Source organism: Medicago sativa, chromosome 6, assembly GCF_051527215.1.
Source record: "Medicago sativa cultivar Bolivia chromosome 6, Bolivia_mono, whole genome shotgun sequence".
Classification (NCBI taxonomy): domain Eukaryota; kingdom Viridiplantae; phylum Streptophyta; class Magnoliopsida; order Fabales; family Fabaceae; genus Medicago; species Medicago sativa.
The window spans coordinates 97,232,189-97,249,716 of record NC_140754.1 but is presented as its reverse complement, the minus strand read 5'-3'; the positions used below and the strand labels follow the sequence as shown (position 1 = coordinate 97,249,716).

Genomic DNA, 17,528 nt, shown 5'->3' with positions numbered 1-17,528 from the left:
AACAATTGTTTGTTACATATTAAAATTATTGGAAAGATAAAGTGTGTGCAAAAAAAAGGAATTATTTGTGGATTAAAATGAGGGTATAATAGGAAAAAAGTGTGCAAAAATACACTTCGCTATTTTTGTGTTAAAATTCTAAAACGACACTTAAAAAGGAATGAAGGGAGTAACACTTAAGATGATACGTCTAATTATATGATTTTAATTGGTTGATAGTGTAAAGTTTTTTTACACTATCAAATCTATTCTAATTAATCTTTTAGTTAATTGTTTGCAAATGACTTTTTTATCGCATGGTAGAATTGAATCGGGTCAATAAATATTACACGAGTCCAATAAATTTAAATAAATAAATAAATATAAAAAAAACAAAATCAAACAAACCTAGGATTCACAAAAACAAAATCTAGCAAATTCGAGTCGTGCAAAGAAACAGAACAGAGACGCCGGCGATCCAAGAATTGAAGGAAGACAATTTCATTGGTCAGAAACTTTTGAAACTTCCTTAGTAAAATTATTATAACATGTTGTTGTTTGCATATTTTGTTTTAGATATGTGTTTGTGATGGATGAATCATATCCCTAATCTTCTGTTATTCCTTCCTTCCTTCCATGTTTGATATATGGTTTAGGGTCCGTTTGAATTAAGATTATGCATGCAGATAAATAAGCTTTTATTTATTATTCATAAGTTTGGTAAGGTAGTTTATGAAAAAACAACTTATGAAGATACATTTTTCATTAGTGAGAACTTATGAATTAATATAAAAGTTTATTTATTTGTATAAACTATTTTTCATAAGCTCAAAATAAGCTCAATCCAAATGGGGTCCTAAGTATTATTATGGTTGTAGAATTGATTTCACTCTATGAAACACAAACACTCCTCGGATTAGACGTGTCCTGGTGTCAGTGTCCGACACCGACACTTGTAATTACACTGAATTGTGTGATTTTTTTAAATTATTAGATGTGTCAGCATGTCAGTGTCCGTGTCCGTTTCCGTGTCCGTGCTTCATAGATTTCACTTGAAGGTAGAATTTGTAGCTTTTGCCTTCTACACTTAATTTTAACCTTAAATTTATGGTCAAACCCACTTTTATGCAAATACATCAAAACATAAATCAATTTACGTGTCACTCACTTTTATCCTGAATCAATTCACTCAAAATCAATTATGTTCTCCGCACAACCAAAATATAAACAATGATTTTAAGAAGTATTTGTGTAACTTTTTTAGGTCAGTCAAGTGTTACAGAAGATAAAGATAAAGAAACGAAGGAACGATGAAGAGGAAAAGACAAAAGAAAAGTGATAGAATTAGTGAACTGCCTGACCATGTCCTTCTGCATATAATTGAATTTATGAACATAAAGCAATCTGTTCGGACTTGTGTTTTGTCTAAACGATGGAAGAGCCTTTGGAAAAGTCTCGCTAATCTCACTTTGCATCATACCGAGAAGGAGAAGAGTTATATCTTCAACAAGTTTGTATCCCAAATTTTGTCGGGTCGTGACAACTCTCTTCCTCTTCATAGCCTAAGTTATAAGTATGATAATGCCGCAGATTGCCACAAAACCACACTCTTAGAGGTCATGAAGTATGCTGGGTCACATAATGTGCAACAACTCACGGTCATTGTTCAGCAATGGAATATAAAGGATCTCGAATTTCCTCCTTCCATTTTTGATTCTCATTCTTTGACATTTCTTAAGCTTGACTTTTATCATCCATGTACATATGGCTGTGGTAAGATGTTTCCAAAATCTTTGAACTTGCCGGCATTGAAAACCTTGTATCTTCGTGGTCTTACTTTCACTACAAGTAACAATGGCTATGTTGAGCCCTTTTCAACATGTAACATGTTGAGTACTTTGGTAATTGTGGAGTGGTATTTACAGGATGATGCACATACCCTTTCCGTATCGAATTCTAACGTTTCTAGTCTGACCATAGGTAGTACCAAGTTGTGTAAACAAGCTGACAATTTCAAAGTTGTGTTTTGTACTCCAAAACTCACTTTTCTAACTATCAATGGCCATCCTATTTTCTCAGCCCCCTCTGCATGTAATTTACCTTTTCTTGAAGAAGTGAATATTAATTACTCTCAGTTTTCTTATCGGAATGATCGTTTAATCCCGGTTAGTTGGTTGCAATTGCTGGCTAATGTCAAAATATTGACTCTCGGATTCACAACCCTTGGGAAGATGCTTATGGTAAGTTACTTTTCTCCTCTTTATATTTTTTATGTTGCTCATGTTAGGTATTAATCCTTATGCCAAAATATTTGCCATAAACAATCTTGTCTTTCAGATTATTCATTTGAAAGTATCCAATTCACTCTAATTATGCAGGTTCTAAGAAATAATGATTCAATGAGAAATCAACTTCCTTGCTTTGTTAGATTGAAGTCATTGAAACTGGATGTGCTTTTTGCAACCATATCTACCGAGAGGATAATAGAAATGGTAGCATATCTACTTCAAGACTCTCCACCACTTGTTGCAATTGACATCGTTCGGAATGCAGACTTAGTAACTTTTAGGTATTGATTTTTACGTAGTACTCAGTTTTTGCTTCAAGATTAAAACTATATTTACAATTACACCTTGATGTTTATCTTAAATAAAACAGTTATAAATTTGTGTCAAAATGTATATAATATAGATATTATCTATATGATAGTTGCTTTCTTGTAGAGGTTTTTACGTTTCCATTCACATTAACTCTCCACTTTCTTTGAAGAGGGTTTTGTCCCTTCCATTCCCCTAAAAAGTTATTTACTTGTTTGATTAATTTTTCATATTTACTGGTGCAAGGTTTGAAGCAGCAGATATGATGGATAGAGCAATACATCCCGAGGACAATGGCGGTGGCAGTAATGTCGACTACAACTAGCTAGCTATGTGTACAACAATATTTATTTGTCTACCTTATATTATATCTAGTCTTTTTTCAAACTATATTATTGTGGAATTAGTATTTGGTGAAAGGCCAAAACGACATTTCGGAAATTACATATAATGAATATTCAACCAAATGTGAAATCAGCAAGACAAGGTGATAGCAAATGAATATTTTACGAACTCTTTTAGACCTCAAATCATTTCTTCAGAAATATTTATTTCACTTGTATTTGTCAACATTTCATTAAAACATCGTAATCTCAAAACATGTTGTATTGTAACTTATCCCATAGTGGCTATGTCCTCAAATGATTGTGTAAAGAATGATAGGATCATACACTTATAATAGAAAGAAAGCATATTTGATTGATAAAAGATAGTGATTAATGTGAGTAACTAATTTCTAACTATTTAACTAATTAACACTTAACTATCTTAACAGGTGGACTTTATGTCAGTTTTGAGAATATCAGATATGGTAAAGGTTGACAAATACTCTGGTGGAATTTGTAATCCTCAAAGTAAAATTGACTCAAATTCGCATGGTCCCAAATCATTAAAAACAATAATTTCTCAAATCATTAATAACAAAGAACAATGGATGAATCAGTGACTTTGGGAAAAAAGCAATTGCAGTTACATCATTAAGAATTTAAGATCTCATTTGCAGTTAATCCTTCGATGGTTATGTTCGATTTGTATTGCGAAGCTGTGTGTGTGACCCAACACCATTAACTAACTAGTTGGTTTTACATAATGTTTGTGGCACAAGGGTGTCAAGACTCAACTATCAAAAAAGTGAAATTGGTAATGAGGGACAAGTTACTCATCATTCATCATTAGTTTAAGCAATCAAAACATTGTGCTCAGTATGCTAAATTTGTTTATCATCAATATGCTCAGTAAATATGAAATTCAAACTCATAATATGTTCAATATATAAGTAGGAAATTTAGTGTATGTTTGGTAAAGTAGTAAACCACGGTAGGAACACACGGTAGCATGAAAGCTATAAGTAGTAGAGTTGAGTAAACGCGAGTCTAACTCCACATATACGTGGAAACAAACATGCTATAATAGTAAATAGTAAAATAGTTCATGAGTTGAGTTGAGACTAGTGTAAACATCTCCTAATATTATCAACAGTCAAGCACACTGTCCTTTCCTTTGTCCTTCAGTAAGCACATCATACCTGTTCACACATTCAAATGAAAATAAATGAGTCAGTGAATTTATTCACACAACCTCAACTCATAAGCACTTGTCAAACTAAAAAACAAGACCAACTCAAAGAAAATCTCTACTAAAAACCAAAAAAACACATGGCAGCAGCACACTAAGGAACAAAATTAATCAAATGTAACTTTTGAAAAAACTTTTAAAGAAGAGGCTATTGATCCCTAAACCTCAAATAAGACCTAAGACTACCAAAACAGAACCCTAAAATATATGTGAGGAATTCACCACAAGAGGCAAGAAAAACAGCTTGATTAACTCAACCTCAACTCAAGAGCACTTGCCAAACTAAAAAACCATATCAACTCAAATAAAATCTAAGCTCAAAACCTGAAAAACCCATTGCAGCAGCACACAAGGAAGCAAAATAAATCAAATGCAAATTTTGAAAATACAGGTTATTGTACACCGAAAAAAAATGATTGCGAAGTTTTGAAAACACTTATGGATCCAAAAAAACTCGAAATAGATTTCTGAAAAGGTAAACTTTCAAGAATCTATTTATCCAATATTTTTTTTTAAAAAACAAATACAAACAGCCAGCCAAAACAGATAATAGAAATCTGTACACATAAACAAAGAACTTGCAGATAATCATGCATATCAGTTCGGATCAAAACATCGTCTGACAAGAACAATTATATGCCTTTTTTTCCTTTCCTCAGTTTATAGGTGCAATAAATACATAACCTATGGTTTTTTTTCTTATCGCACCAATGTTAGTTTCATTTGTGTTTAATTTAGTAGGCAAGAGGGAATAAATTTTTTTGTGAGCATCACCTTCTATCTTATAATTGATATAAAATCAAAGCATTCATTTAATCTAGTAGACAGCCAAGCCAATGACAATGATCAAAGCATACCTAAAATTTGCCTCTTCCCTTGGAGGAAGATGCCTTGTCAGCGGTGCCCCCAGCTGCTCTCTTTGCTGCAGCTGCTGTCTCAGCTTCTTTCTTTTCTTCGGCTCTTATAAATGCTTGAGCACACTTCTTACACGCGTCCAACAGATGCTCAGGCATGTTTTCATTTCTTCTTAGGGCATCCCACCCATGATTACGTCCATGACAAACATGGCCTACAGCCAAGTCCTTCCAATAAAGCTTTTCATCATAAGTCTCTTCCGACCACGAACCCTTTGCTTTAGCCCAAGAGCAATCAACAACATTCTGGGGGTTCTTAAGCTTATCAGATTCAGAGCTGAAAGAGAGAGCAAAACAGTGTAAGAATTAATTAAAAAAGAATCAGAAACTTCAAATAGATCAGAGCATTAAAAACACATACAAATAAAACGTAAAAGCAATTTCTTCAATTGCTTCCTGTTTGATTTGCTGCCAGGGTTTTGCACGTTCCTCTTCTTCCTCTTCATATTTACGCTTGCAAGAAGCACACCATCCATCGGCATAGCTGCAAAAACCGGTATTCTCCATCCTTTCTTTCTCATAGGCTGAAAAGTTAAAGAAAGTAAAATTAGTAGGTTAAGAAAGTTAAATACTCGATCAGGTTCATATGCTAAGATTTGGTTAAGATTTGGTTCATATACTCGATCAGGTTCATATGCTAACATTTAGCATTATAAATCTCATGTTAATATGTCAATTATAAAAGAATTGGTTAAGAAAGTAAACAATATAATAATAATCAATAGTTATGCTAAGATTAACATGAACATGATGAACATATAAGAAATTTAAACATGTTCAGACAATTAACATCAACAAAAAAACTGTAAGAATTTATTGAAGATGAAAAAAACTGTAATGTAACCAAAAAAAGAAACAAGAAAATGCAATGTAATGTAACATGATGGATAAATTTGAAATAACGAGTAATCATGGATGAAATGTTAAGAAAATGCAATCAAGAATGCAATGTTAAGAACGTTCTCAATAGTTAAGATCATGAAAATGAACATGATGAACATCATGAACATGAGCATGAAATCAAAACATGTTCACATAATTAACATCAAAAGAAGAAAAAAAAAGCATCAACAAAGAAATGTAAGAATTGATAGATGATGAAGATGAAGATAATAGGTAACAACCATCCCAAATGTTAGACATATTTCTCAGAAGTTGAAGAGTTCAAAAGCAAAAAACAGAAGAGTGTGAATGTGAATATGAATGTGTGTGTTGAAGTAACAATATATAGAGGGGGAAGTGATGGTATTGGTCAGGTAACATGTAACAAATTATGAAGTAAAAATGAATAAAGTAACCGTATGAACAAGTAATAATAATTAAAAAACAAAAAGAGAAAAAAATTGACTAACAGTAAGAAAAAGAGGATCAAGCAAAAATAGATATAAATGGATTTTTAAGAAAAATCTAAAAAGAGAATACAAACAAAAAGAAAAAGGTGACATGAAACTAACCTTTACATGACTTGGTTTTGTTGTGGTAAAGATCAATTAGAGACACGAAAACTAGAGGGAAGTAGGAAGTGAGATTCTCTTTCTTTCATTTTCTAATGGGATTACAGAAACAAAAATAAAGAAATAATGAATTAATGGTGTTAGTGGATAATCAAAATCAATGCTACTTTATTAAAAAAAAATAATCAATGCTCCTTATTTGGCCCAAAAAAAAGTTTAGATGAGTTGGGTTTCGCAACTTAATAGGATTAGAGCTACCTCGGAGACTCTCTAAAGAGGTATTCACGTTGGCAAAAAAAGTTGAATTTTTAGTTATTTTTTATCAATTGAGTCAAACTTTGTTTGCTCTTTTTATTATTGTTATTTTAATTTAGTTATTTTTTGAAGCATTATTAGTAAAAAAAATTGATAAATAGACAAGATCACAATAGTTATTGATAACTCATGCATACAACTAAAGGAGTTAGGATTCGAACATCAACCACAACGTCTAATAACAATTTTAACATTTTTATCAGTTGAGTTATGACTTGTAAACGAATAATTTTTATTAATATTCTTTTTTTAAAGGAATTATTATTATACTCCATACTCATTAAAACAAAATAATTTGCTTTAAAAAAAACTAGTAATGAATAATTTGTTAAAGATGTTTGACCACTACACTTCATCACTAACTGCCTAATCATTGTCTTCCGACACTTTTTTTTTTGTTACATCTTGTTCTTACACATTTGTCCATTAGTTTTTGTTTCTTCAATTCCAACAAATAAAGATGATAGTCATGTTAACCTTATAGTTATATTATAACCTTGTAGAAAAATGTTAATCAGTGTGTTTGAAGCACTAATTAAGAAAACTAATATAGAAATATGGTTTAGGCATAAATTAACATGACCCTAACTTATATTAGAGGCACAAGTTAAAGAGATAAAAGTGAATTTAAATAATGAATTGTATTTTAAAGGGATAAAGTCTTAAACTTTTTGTGTACCAAAACAAAAGTCTTAAACTTTTTAAATATTGAATGCAAATGGAAAGATTCTTATCTTAATTTGATGACTTAATAGTCATTGACAAAAATGGTATTTAATTTGATGTACATCAAGGTAATAAAAATCAACATGCCTTAAAATAGTAACTGTGAAGGTTCTTATCTCAAGATAAAAATGGAATTACTTAATTTAATTTATAATGAAACATTCTATTCCATAAATAGTCATTGATGTAACATGGAAATGAAGACAGTTAGTTCATCTAGTTGAATAGTGAATTGGACATGCATCTAGTCCAATAAGGCCTTAAAACCTCTATGTAACAACTTGAGAGCAAAATGGTATAAATAGTGATTATTGGTAACTAAATTAAAATTTTCTTTTGTATAAAATAAACTTTAGGGCGAGGAGATTGTGTTAAGTTTAAGGTAGAGAAAACTTTCAAATTTAAAAAACAAAGTGTTTGCATTTATCTTCATCAAAATACACTAGTAAAATTCCAATCCATAATTAACCATCTTGCTTGGTTTTAATTTTTAATCACCTTTTTTCTTGGTCTACTTGTGGAATTTTACCGCATTGATTACCTTATTTACCATAGCAGCATTTCCTAATTTGCTTGAATTACTTGTTGCGACATCAAGAATAGAAGACAAAAAGAAGTTAGACCATACTGTGTTTAACAAAATATTCATTTTAATGAGCTTATCTTTTACTCCTATTTTAAATTAAATATAAGAAATTTTTAAAAAAGGCGGTGAGAGGAATTTTCAAATCAAATATGAGATCATTTTTTTAGGGGAATCAAATAGAAGACCGTTGATAACTTTATGTACTTTAATATAATTTTTTTGGTTGATACGTATGCAATATATTTTTATATCATTTGACTCAAATTGTATCACTCTTTCAGGGAAAAAAATGCATTTTAAACTAAAAATAACAATTGTCATTAAACAACTTTTATTTTATTTCTAAAACTTTTTTTATTTATTTGTAACCTTATAATCTCAAAATAAGTCAAGTCAAATGGAGCTAAAAGTTCAATTAAATGTCTTAGGGTAGGGTTGACAAAAAACTGATAGTAAAATATTAAAATCAACATTGCATAGTACTATAGTAGGAACATTCAGTTTACTAGTTTAATTTTTTTGTCAAAAAAAAAAAGTTTACTAGTTTAATTTCAACAAATAAGTCAATGTTAAGTGAGATTAAACTTTAAAAGGTACGTATAATAATCTTAATATACCCATAAACTATTTATCTAAAAGTTTATAAACTGAGGAGGTGGAACATAATATTATAAATTTTTGGTTCCTCTTTTCAAATATATATAGAGAATTTAATTTTGACGCACAAGACCAACATTTAGAGTTAAAAATTGAATGGAATAAAATGGATTATAGTAGAATGCATTCCATCATATATCATCATCTCTATTTTTTCATTCCCTAAAATGAAACATCTTAATTTTATAATTACTATTTTATCCCTGATCTTTTTATTTGAACAGGTAGTGTGTCCTTTTCTCCACAGGTCTCACTTACGCTTTTTCTATTTCTGTTTTGTTCTGCATGTTTCTTGTGTGTTACACTCTTCTTGTATTGCAAAAATTGTAACTGTTTTTATTCCCAACATTTGTGCTCTTATTTAAGGCTGCATGTATGTACTTTCCTTTCATCACTCCCATTAACTTGGTTTATTTATTTTTTTTCTATTTGTTGAATGATGATAATTGATACAGTTGGGTCTTGCAATACTAATGATTAGTGTGCTTAGTATTAAATGCTTTCTTTTAGGTGGCTTAATATTAAATGATATGGTTATGTCTGGTCTTGCAATAAAACTATTGTGCTTCTGATTTTTTTTAATTGAAATAGAATTAATTTTATATGTTTTGTTAATTTTTGACATAATATTGTTATTAAAATAATGATAAAAATAGAATAAAATAAAAAAAGATATTTGTACAACCATTTAGAAGCAATTTTTAGACAACTTTCTCTCTCATCTCATTGCGTTTTTACTATTTCTCTTCTTTTTTATCTCTAGATTATTTTTTATCAATAAGAAAAGAGAAGAAGAAGAAGATTATCTCCAAAGTTGTTATAAAACAGTAGTACAAATATCATTACTCATAAAATAATTATAACTCATTACATTTACTTTCCAAATAATGGAATGGTAACTTTGTCCAGTTCCATCATAAAATAATCAAACAATGAAATGAAATTTGTGTTCCATTCAACTATGTTCCACATCATTCTTTTTTTTTGAAGAAGTCCACATCATTCTATTATGTTCTAGTTCGCTTTGCTCCGTTCATTTTAAAATATCGAAATAGAGCCTTGGTGTTTTAAAATTCTTTTCATATAATAGTATAAATGAAATAAGGCAATTTCTATGGTACACTCAAAAAAATTGAGTGTACCGGTACACCTATATATTAAATTAATAGTTTAATAAGTTATTTTTTTTAGAAAAAATATATTTTCTATCATTTACAATTATAACAATTATATTTTATTTCTCAAAAGTGTCGGCAAATCAGAATTCAACTTTTTTAAATTTTTAATACTTATAATAGTGAATATTGATTATTTTAAAAAGACAAGTCTTGGTCAAGGTATGAGGTTGAATCATTATGGTTTCCAATTTTTGAGTTAGTTCATATGGAGCTTTGTTCTAACTTTAAATAGTCTCTACTAGTAGACGATGAGATTGGTCTCTTTAAATTAAATATAAGAATCTTTTTAAAAAGCCGGTGAGAGGGGCTTTTCAAATCTAATAGAAAAGACTATATATATTTTTATAACATTTTTTTGTTTGATACATATGAAGAAGAAAAAAAACAAATTAGTCAATGATAATTGTGTTTCTCTCTCTTCTAGATTACATTTATATTTATTTTTCTTTATGGTTTGTCAACCATTGGATTTGAGGCAGGACAAACAGCAGAAGGCATGCGCAGGAGAAGAGCCATGTGAGATTAAACCAGAGAATGTACGTCTAATAATATTAACATACTCTCATGAACCATTTATTGAGAAAAGTTTGTAAGAAGGTGAGCTGGAAGACCAGATTATAAATTTTTGCTTCCACTTTTCAAATACTACATATTAAATTATATATTATATAAAGAATTTAATTTTGATGCACCATCAATAGAATTGTTTTTACATTGTAAATCAATTACAACACATAGCATGAGTGAATTTAAAAAAAAAAAAAAATCTATCATGTTTTACTTACGCCAATAATTGTTTATGTCTGCAAAATGTTTGGGGTCTAGTAACTTTGGCTAGCAGATGAGGAATTTTTACCTTTTGATTATTTATCCTATGCTAAGGAGTTTCAGGCATGGTTACATTAAATGATAATTTGATCATACATTGTGGTAAAATCAAAGATACTTACACCATCAAATATTTGAATGTCAAGTTAGAATTGAGGAATTAAAAAACGAGATTTCAAATAAAGATATAAATTTTTCTCATATGTAAAAGCTTATTATGGACCTTGAAAAAGCAGCAACTAAGATAGATGACCAGAGATAAATATGTGTTGAGTATGGTTGAACATGACCATAATTATTGTGACTAAACAATTTCTATATCATTTTCTCAACTTGCACATTCAAAAAGTGCAATTTATCCTTCAATTGTACATATATATAGTTAATAGTTTTCCTCGTGCAAACACATAAAAATTGTTTCCTACTTCAATGAAATCGATGAGATCTGAATCAATGTAATGTTTTTATGTAAAGTACATAATGACCTCGTGTACAATCCGAAAGAATGCAATTTGCAGCTAAAATAATATGTGAATATGAAGAGTGCCATCTCCACTTTGAAAGCAAACCTTTATTGTTGAAAATCACCATGTCTTTCACCCTTAACCGACCATCCCGCCTGTCTACAAACATTAAGAAAAATTGAAATTTAGTTTATTAATTATCTTGATTTTAGAATGATAAAATTCTTTTCTCGGATCAAATGTCTATACTTATTGGACAAATGACTTATTACTTATTTAATTGAGGTATAAAATAACTCTTTATTATTGAATAAACAAGAGTAATTGTAACCAAAATCTCGAACTTCCACTTCCATTTTTTTATTCTCATTATTTGACATTTCCTAAGCTTGAGTTTCAATATTCATATACAGATCGCCGTGGTAAGATGTTTCCAAAATCTCTGAACTTGCCGGCATTGAAAACCTTGCATCTTGAGAATCTTTGTTTCACTACAAGGGACAATGGTTGTGCTGAGCCCTTCTCAACATGTAATGTAATATGTTGAGTACTTTGGTCATTAGAGGTTTTTTTTTTATAGGATGATGCACAAACCCTCTCCATATCGAATTCTATCGTTTCTAGTATGACCATAGATAATATCCACATGAATAAAGAAGCTGACAATTACAAAGTTGTGTTTTGTACTCCAAAACTTACTTCTCTCACCATCAAGGTTCGTTGTCCTACTTTCCCAGCCCCCTCTACTGGCCATTTACCTTCCCTTGAAGAAGTAAATATTATTTACTCTTTTCATTGTAAATCGAATGAAAGTTTAATCGTCTTTAGTTGGTTGCAATTGCTAGCGAATGTCAAGAAAATGACTCTCGGTCTAGAAACCCTATAAGGTAAGTTACTATAGTATCTTTTCTCCTCTTTATATTTTTGATGTTGCTCAAGATAGGTATTAATCCTTATGCCAAAATATTTGCAATAAACAATCTTGTCTTTGAGAATATTCATTTGAATGTATCCAATCAGACACTTCATTGGAATGTATCCAGTATGACATTGCGTGACTTCAAATCAGACTCTAAGAAACCAAATCTTTTTCAAGAAGCTAAGAATACCCTACTAAGAATTTTTCAAAGTTCAAATGTAAATGTCCTGCTATGAACTCTTCATATGAGATAACAAATCCAAATAAATTTCTTATTTTAATCAGATACATACGATTGGATTCAGAAATATTGAAAAGAAAAAGGATAAAATAGATGGCAAATAAAAAAAATCATAAAAATTTGTAATAAAAAAAATCATAAAAAACAGTAGTTTTGGGGTTGAAATAAAGCAAAAATAAAATAAAGGGGTTTTTTTGAAAGAAAAAATAAAATAAAGCTTTGGCTAATAAATAAGTTTAAAGCTATTTTACACTCATATCAATTAGAGAATATCACAATTGACGTGTTTTCAAACACATCAAATAACGTGGCAACAAATTATGTGTAAATAACCTTACATCGTACATATTAATTAAATTATATAGTATTATTATTATCATCAAAAAATTATTACGGTTGTCGTTTTGTCAAAAAAAAAAAAAAAATTATTACGGTTGTCGTGTCTATCCTTCTCATAGAAGCTAAAGCTATGGTGAAAATCTTGTTTTTTTTTCTTCAAATAAATTTGGACTGATAAGATTATAAAATTAGTTTCTAGAGCAGACACACATTTTTAGAGATTCCGTGAAAAAACACGTACTATATTAGAGTGAGAATATAAACACATATTTTTAGAGTTGATGCTCTTTACTGATATTTTTCATAAGCTTTTTCTATTAGTTGGTTGAAATTTACACAGCCAAATTTGTGTGGAATATAACAATTAAGTTTTAAACACATTCATTTAAGTCAATTTCAATTGACATTGACTTAAATAAATATGTTTAAAACTTTCAAATCATATATTTGGTGTATTAATTTATTTAAATAATAACTAGAAGAAGTTGACATGAACTACTGAAAAACTCAACATGAATTAGATCACTATTATAAGTAAAACTTTACGTATTAGATTTATTTAATTAATAATATATATTGTTTTTATTATAGATTACATACATCATTTAATCACGAATTAAACGTGTTCTATCATTGATTAAATTTGTTGTACTCAAACCATTGACATTTAAGGCTTTGTTTGCGAGTTTGAAGGGGAGGGGAAGGGAAGGCTTTGAGGGGTGGAAAATATGAGGGAAAATGAAGAAATTTTTCAAAATTTTTAAAATAGTAGTTTTTTAGAGAATGATAAATTAATGCATATGATTATTATATTTTTAGTTTAAAAAATAACATAACAACATAGATTAAATTTGAAGAATTCATCAAAACCCTCCTCCGATACAATTTTTTAGTTCCCCCAAATGAGGAAGATTTAGTATTATGAAGAAAAGTTAACCCCCAAAAGCCCTCTCCTCCCATTTTCCTCTATTTCTTCCACTTGCTCATTCATTTTTTCCTAAGTCTTCCCCTCCCTTCCCCTCCAAACTCGCAAACAGAGCCTAAGTCATTACCGATGGTTATTTCTATTTCTATTGTCGTAATCTATTAAATAGTGCCACGAACGCTAGTTATGAAACTGCCTCTAACAAAACACTTGACACAACACCTCTATTGACACGTTCAATTTGAAATACAACTGCAGTCTAAAATGTTGGTGATGAAGTAGCAATAAACGTCACAAGAAAGGGGGGGTTTGAATTGTGACCCTTTTAAAAATTATTCCTGAAAGTTAAGTTTGGATTTATATACTCAAGAATGTTCTTGGTGTACGTTAGTTCAACAAGTTTAGAGTATATAACAATTTAATCAAAACAGAATGTTCTAAAGAATGATTATAAGCAGAATGAGAAAAATGATGTTAAGTTAAAATATAAGTTTATTTTAACAAAGACTAGAATGTTCTGGAGAATGATGACAGAATGATAAAACAATATTATATGCTGATTTTAAACCTTAGTTAAATATTTAAGTAAATGTTTTATCTTGGACCAGAATGTTCTGGAGATTAATGTAAGTGTGATAAAGTGTGTGTGTTGTGTAACTTTAAATAAAGAGAGAGAGAAAGAAGAATAACACAGGAGAGTTATCCTGGTTCACCAAACCCGGCTACTTCCAGTCCCCACACCTCGTGTGAGATTATCCACTATAGTTTTCTTGCTAACAGAAACTTCTGACTAGCACTATAAGATCTTGATCACACCAGATCAGTCCGTTACACCTGTATTATCAACCTCAGCAGGCTTCTACAATTCTTTGCGCACTAGCAAAAGAAAGGTTGGAATTTTCTACCTCAAACTATTAAGCCCAATAGACTTGAGAAGAATACAACACACTTTGTATAATGAGATTTGTGTGGATCAAATAAAATACTCAACTCGTAGTTTGAGTTTTACAATAGCAAATTCGAAAGAGAAGATCCAAGAGATATAGTGAGAGAGCTTGGAATTTGCTTTGTTTGCGAAGAGCTTTGTTTGTAGTGATGATTTTCACTTAGAGAGATATTAGCTTGCAAAACTCTTGCTTATAACCTTCAAAGGCCCTTGTATTTATAGGTGAGGAGTGTCTTGGTGATCAAGGGAGAAAATAGAGCTGTTGGACACGTTTTTGATAGCTGTCCAAAGACTCAATTGATTTCTCTTTTCTTCTTTAAAATAGCCAGAACGTTCTCAGAATGTTCTGTATGAACAGCCTGGCTTTTACAGCACTGTTGCTTGCTTGCGCATGAGATAACCAGCTGTTATGAGCTGTATAACTTGTTGCCCAATGCAGATGATGTCATTGTCCTTTGTTTTAGTGATGTCATGCTTTAAGCCATGTGCATTTATTCTTTAATGGGCTTCTTGGATCCAAATGGGTCGAACCCTTTTCCTAAGGCCCAAGAGACATTTATTAAATGCTATTTTGCCATGCTTTCTTGCTGTGCAGACTTGTTCACTTTTGATGTACTGTTTCATTTTCATCGTATTTGCCAGAACGTTCTCAGATTGTTCTCATGAAACAAATTCTCACAAAATGAATTAGTAGATAACAAGATTAAATAAATATAATATGTTTGTAATCTTTAAAACATCAAATAAGGATTTTGTCTCAACAATCTCCCCCTTTTTGATGATGACAAACATTTATAATTTATTTTGATTTTGATTTGAGTTTTTGAAAGATTTGTTAAAAACTCCCCCTCAACTTTAGCAACTAAAATTTTGTGCCATTTTGAGAGTATTTCCAGAATTTGTTTATGGCAATTGAGTTTGATAATTTTATCAAAGAACTCCCCCTCAATTCATGCATTCAAGATTTATATGCAAACATGAGAATATATAACATAACCAACATATTCATTTAGATAAAAAGATCATAAAGATCAATACAAGGATTCATATCAAAACATCAGAGATTCACCAAAATGCAATGTTCACCTGCGCATATACTAGCAGCAGTTTTGATCCTTGTTCAGACATATTTAAAAGCATAAATAGAGAAATAAAAACAGAGTTTTTAAAACATCAAAATAACATAATAAAACAGCATAAGCAGCAATCTATTCTTCCCTAGATCCTAGCTGTTTTCCTGGTCCTCCTAATTGGTATTCCCCTAACTCCCCTAAATCATCTCCCCCTTTGTCATCATGAAAAGGGGCAGCAGCAACAGGAGCAGTAGCAGCAGGTGGAATGGTTGGTGAGGAAGCATCAGATGATGAAGAGATGGTAGGCATAAACATGGGATACATGGGAACAGGAAAGGGATTCTGTTCAGGTTTAGGTACCTCTTTCTTGTCACTCATGGTGTTCTTCCATTTCCTTGACAGAGTAGCTTCATAAGTCAGCCAAGACAGATAATGCAAAATAGCATTATTCCCTTCAATAACCCTAGTCAGATCATTACGTGTCTTGCTGCAATCTTTCTCAACTTTAGACCTTTTAGTTGGCCTTTCATTGTTCTCAACAATCCTTTGTGCCATAGAAGGAGACTCAGTAAACCTTGAAGGAAAAGTGAGATTGGTTTGAAGAGATTTGAAAGAATCCATCTGGACAGATGTATCAAAACCTTGTGGAGCAAAGAGTTTGTCCACCGAGTCAGGTTGGAATAAAGCAGAATATTCATGCTTTTGTGGAGAGATAAACAAGTTTGATGATTTTGTGACCGCGGGTTTTTCTGTGAGGCTTTGAAGGATCTCAGAAGCTTTGACTTTCGAGAAAGATGCATTGTTGCCAAAATTAGCAAGCAATTCCTGATCCTCCTCCATCACAGGAGAACGTTCTGGAGAACGTTCTGGAGGGATGCAGTGTTCATCAGAGGCATTTTCTGGAACAGGATTTTGCAGAGCAGACTCATCTTCCCTCTTTCTTTTGAGGTCAGTTTGAGGCTCAACATCAGGTTCCTGCTTCATGTGACTCAGATTTTTTGGGGTGAATTGAGAATACTCAAATAGAGATTGTTCACCCTCAAAAGGAACATGATTTTTGATGAAGATTTTAGTGAGAGCCATTCCATATGGCAGACATGACTTTTTGTTTCGAGATTGAATGACATTGATCATGTTATGAATTATGATATGAGGTAGACTCAATTTTTCTTTCATGTAGAGATGATACATGACTAAAAGATCATTTGGACTTACATTTTGAAAATTGCCATTTCTAGGTAAGACACAGTGTTGACTTATACCATGGAACATTTTTGGTTTAGGCAGAAGGTTCGAAGAAACAAACTCAGTGACATTTGGTTTGAAAAGGAGTTTGAGAACATTCTCAGAATCTACTTCGAGTTTTTCAAACCAATCATCACCAAAAACAGTACGACCAGTATTAGAGATACCAAGAATGTCAGAGATTACCTGTGGAGTGAGACGAATCTCAACATCCTTGATCCTAGACACTATCAGGCTTTCCTCAGGGTATGCTTCTGCCATGAAGTAGAAAGCTTGAATAAGCTTTGGGTAGTGTCTCTCACGAAGTTGAAGAAATTTGGTCCAGCCTTGCTCATCCACATATTCCTTAAGATCAACTTTGTCTTTTTCAAGTTTGACAAAGTCATAATACCTTCCAATTCCAATAGACCTGTTTTCCCATTTCTTCTTGAAATCCTTTTTCAATGTTGGATCAAACAGGGGTACCTTCTTTCCTTGAGAGATTTTAATGTTCTTTGGTTTTGAGGTAGTTTTACGCTTTGGAGAACATTCTGGAGAATAATCTGAAGACAGTTTGTCATCTTCATC

At 31.1% G+C, this 17,528-nt stretch overlaps 2 protein-coding genes across 2 annotated transcripts; one reads left to right on the top strand and one right to left on the bottom strand.

The window, feature by feature from the left end:
• Positions 1-372: 372 nt before the first annotated feature.
• LOC146918682 (putative F-box/FBD/LRR-repeat protein At1g78760) lies at positions 373-3,106 on the top strand. The gene is made up of 4 exons (XM_085720303.1): positions 373-486; positions 1,244-2,219; positions 2,358-2,548; positions 2,823-3,106. Exons 2-4 carry the CDS (start codon positions 1,290-1,292, stop codon positions 2,899-2,901), a joined length of 1,200 nt encoding a protein of 399 aa, XP_085576429.1. The 5' UTR covers positions 373-486; positions 1,244-1,289; the 3' UTR covers positions 2,902-3,106.
• A 1,902-nt stretch (positions 3,107-5,008) lies between these two features.
• LOC146918681 (uncharacterized) lies at positions 5,009-5,581 on the bottom strand. The gene is made up of 2 exons (XM_085717463.1): positions 5,427-5,581; positions 5,009-5,342 (listed from the first exon to the last, which is right to left on the bottom strand). Exons 1-2 carry the CDS (start codon positions 5,570-5,572, stop codon positions 5,009-5,011), a joined length of 480 nt encoding a protein of 159 aa, XP_085573589.1. The 5' UTR covers positions 5,573-5,581.
• Between the last annotated feature and the right edge of the window lie 11,947 nt (positions 5,582-17,528).

What these genes read in the sequence shown, in the direction of transcription:
- LOC146918682 (XM_085720303.1), top strand. Translation starts at nt 1,290, where the DNA reads ATGAAGAGGAAAAGACAAAAGAAAAGTGATAGAATTAGTGAACTGCCT. An exon ending in CCCTTGGGAAGATGCTTATG is followed by an intron (nt 2,220 to 2,357) that starts GTAAGTTACTTT and finishes CTAATTATGCAG; the next exon opens with GTTCTAAGAAATAATGATTC. An exon ending in GCAGACTTAGTAACTTTTAG is followed by an intron (nt 2,549 to 2,822) that starts GTATTGATTTTT and finishes TACTGGTGCAAG; the next exon opens with GTTTGAAGCAGCAGATATGA.
- LOC146918681 (XM_085717463.1), bottom strand. Translation starts at nt 5,572, where the DNA reads ATGGAGAATACCGGTTTTTGCAGCTATGCCGATGGATGGTGTGCTTCT. An exon ending in ATTGCTTTTACGTTTTATTT is followed by an intron (nt 5,343 to 5,426) that starts GTATGTGTTTTT and finishes TCTCTCTTTCAG; the next exon opens with CTCTGAATCTGATAAGCTTA.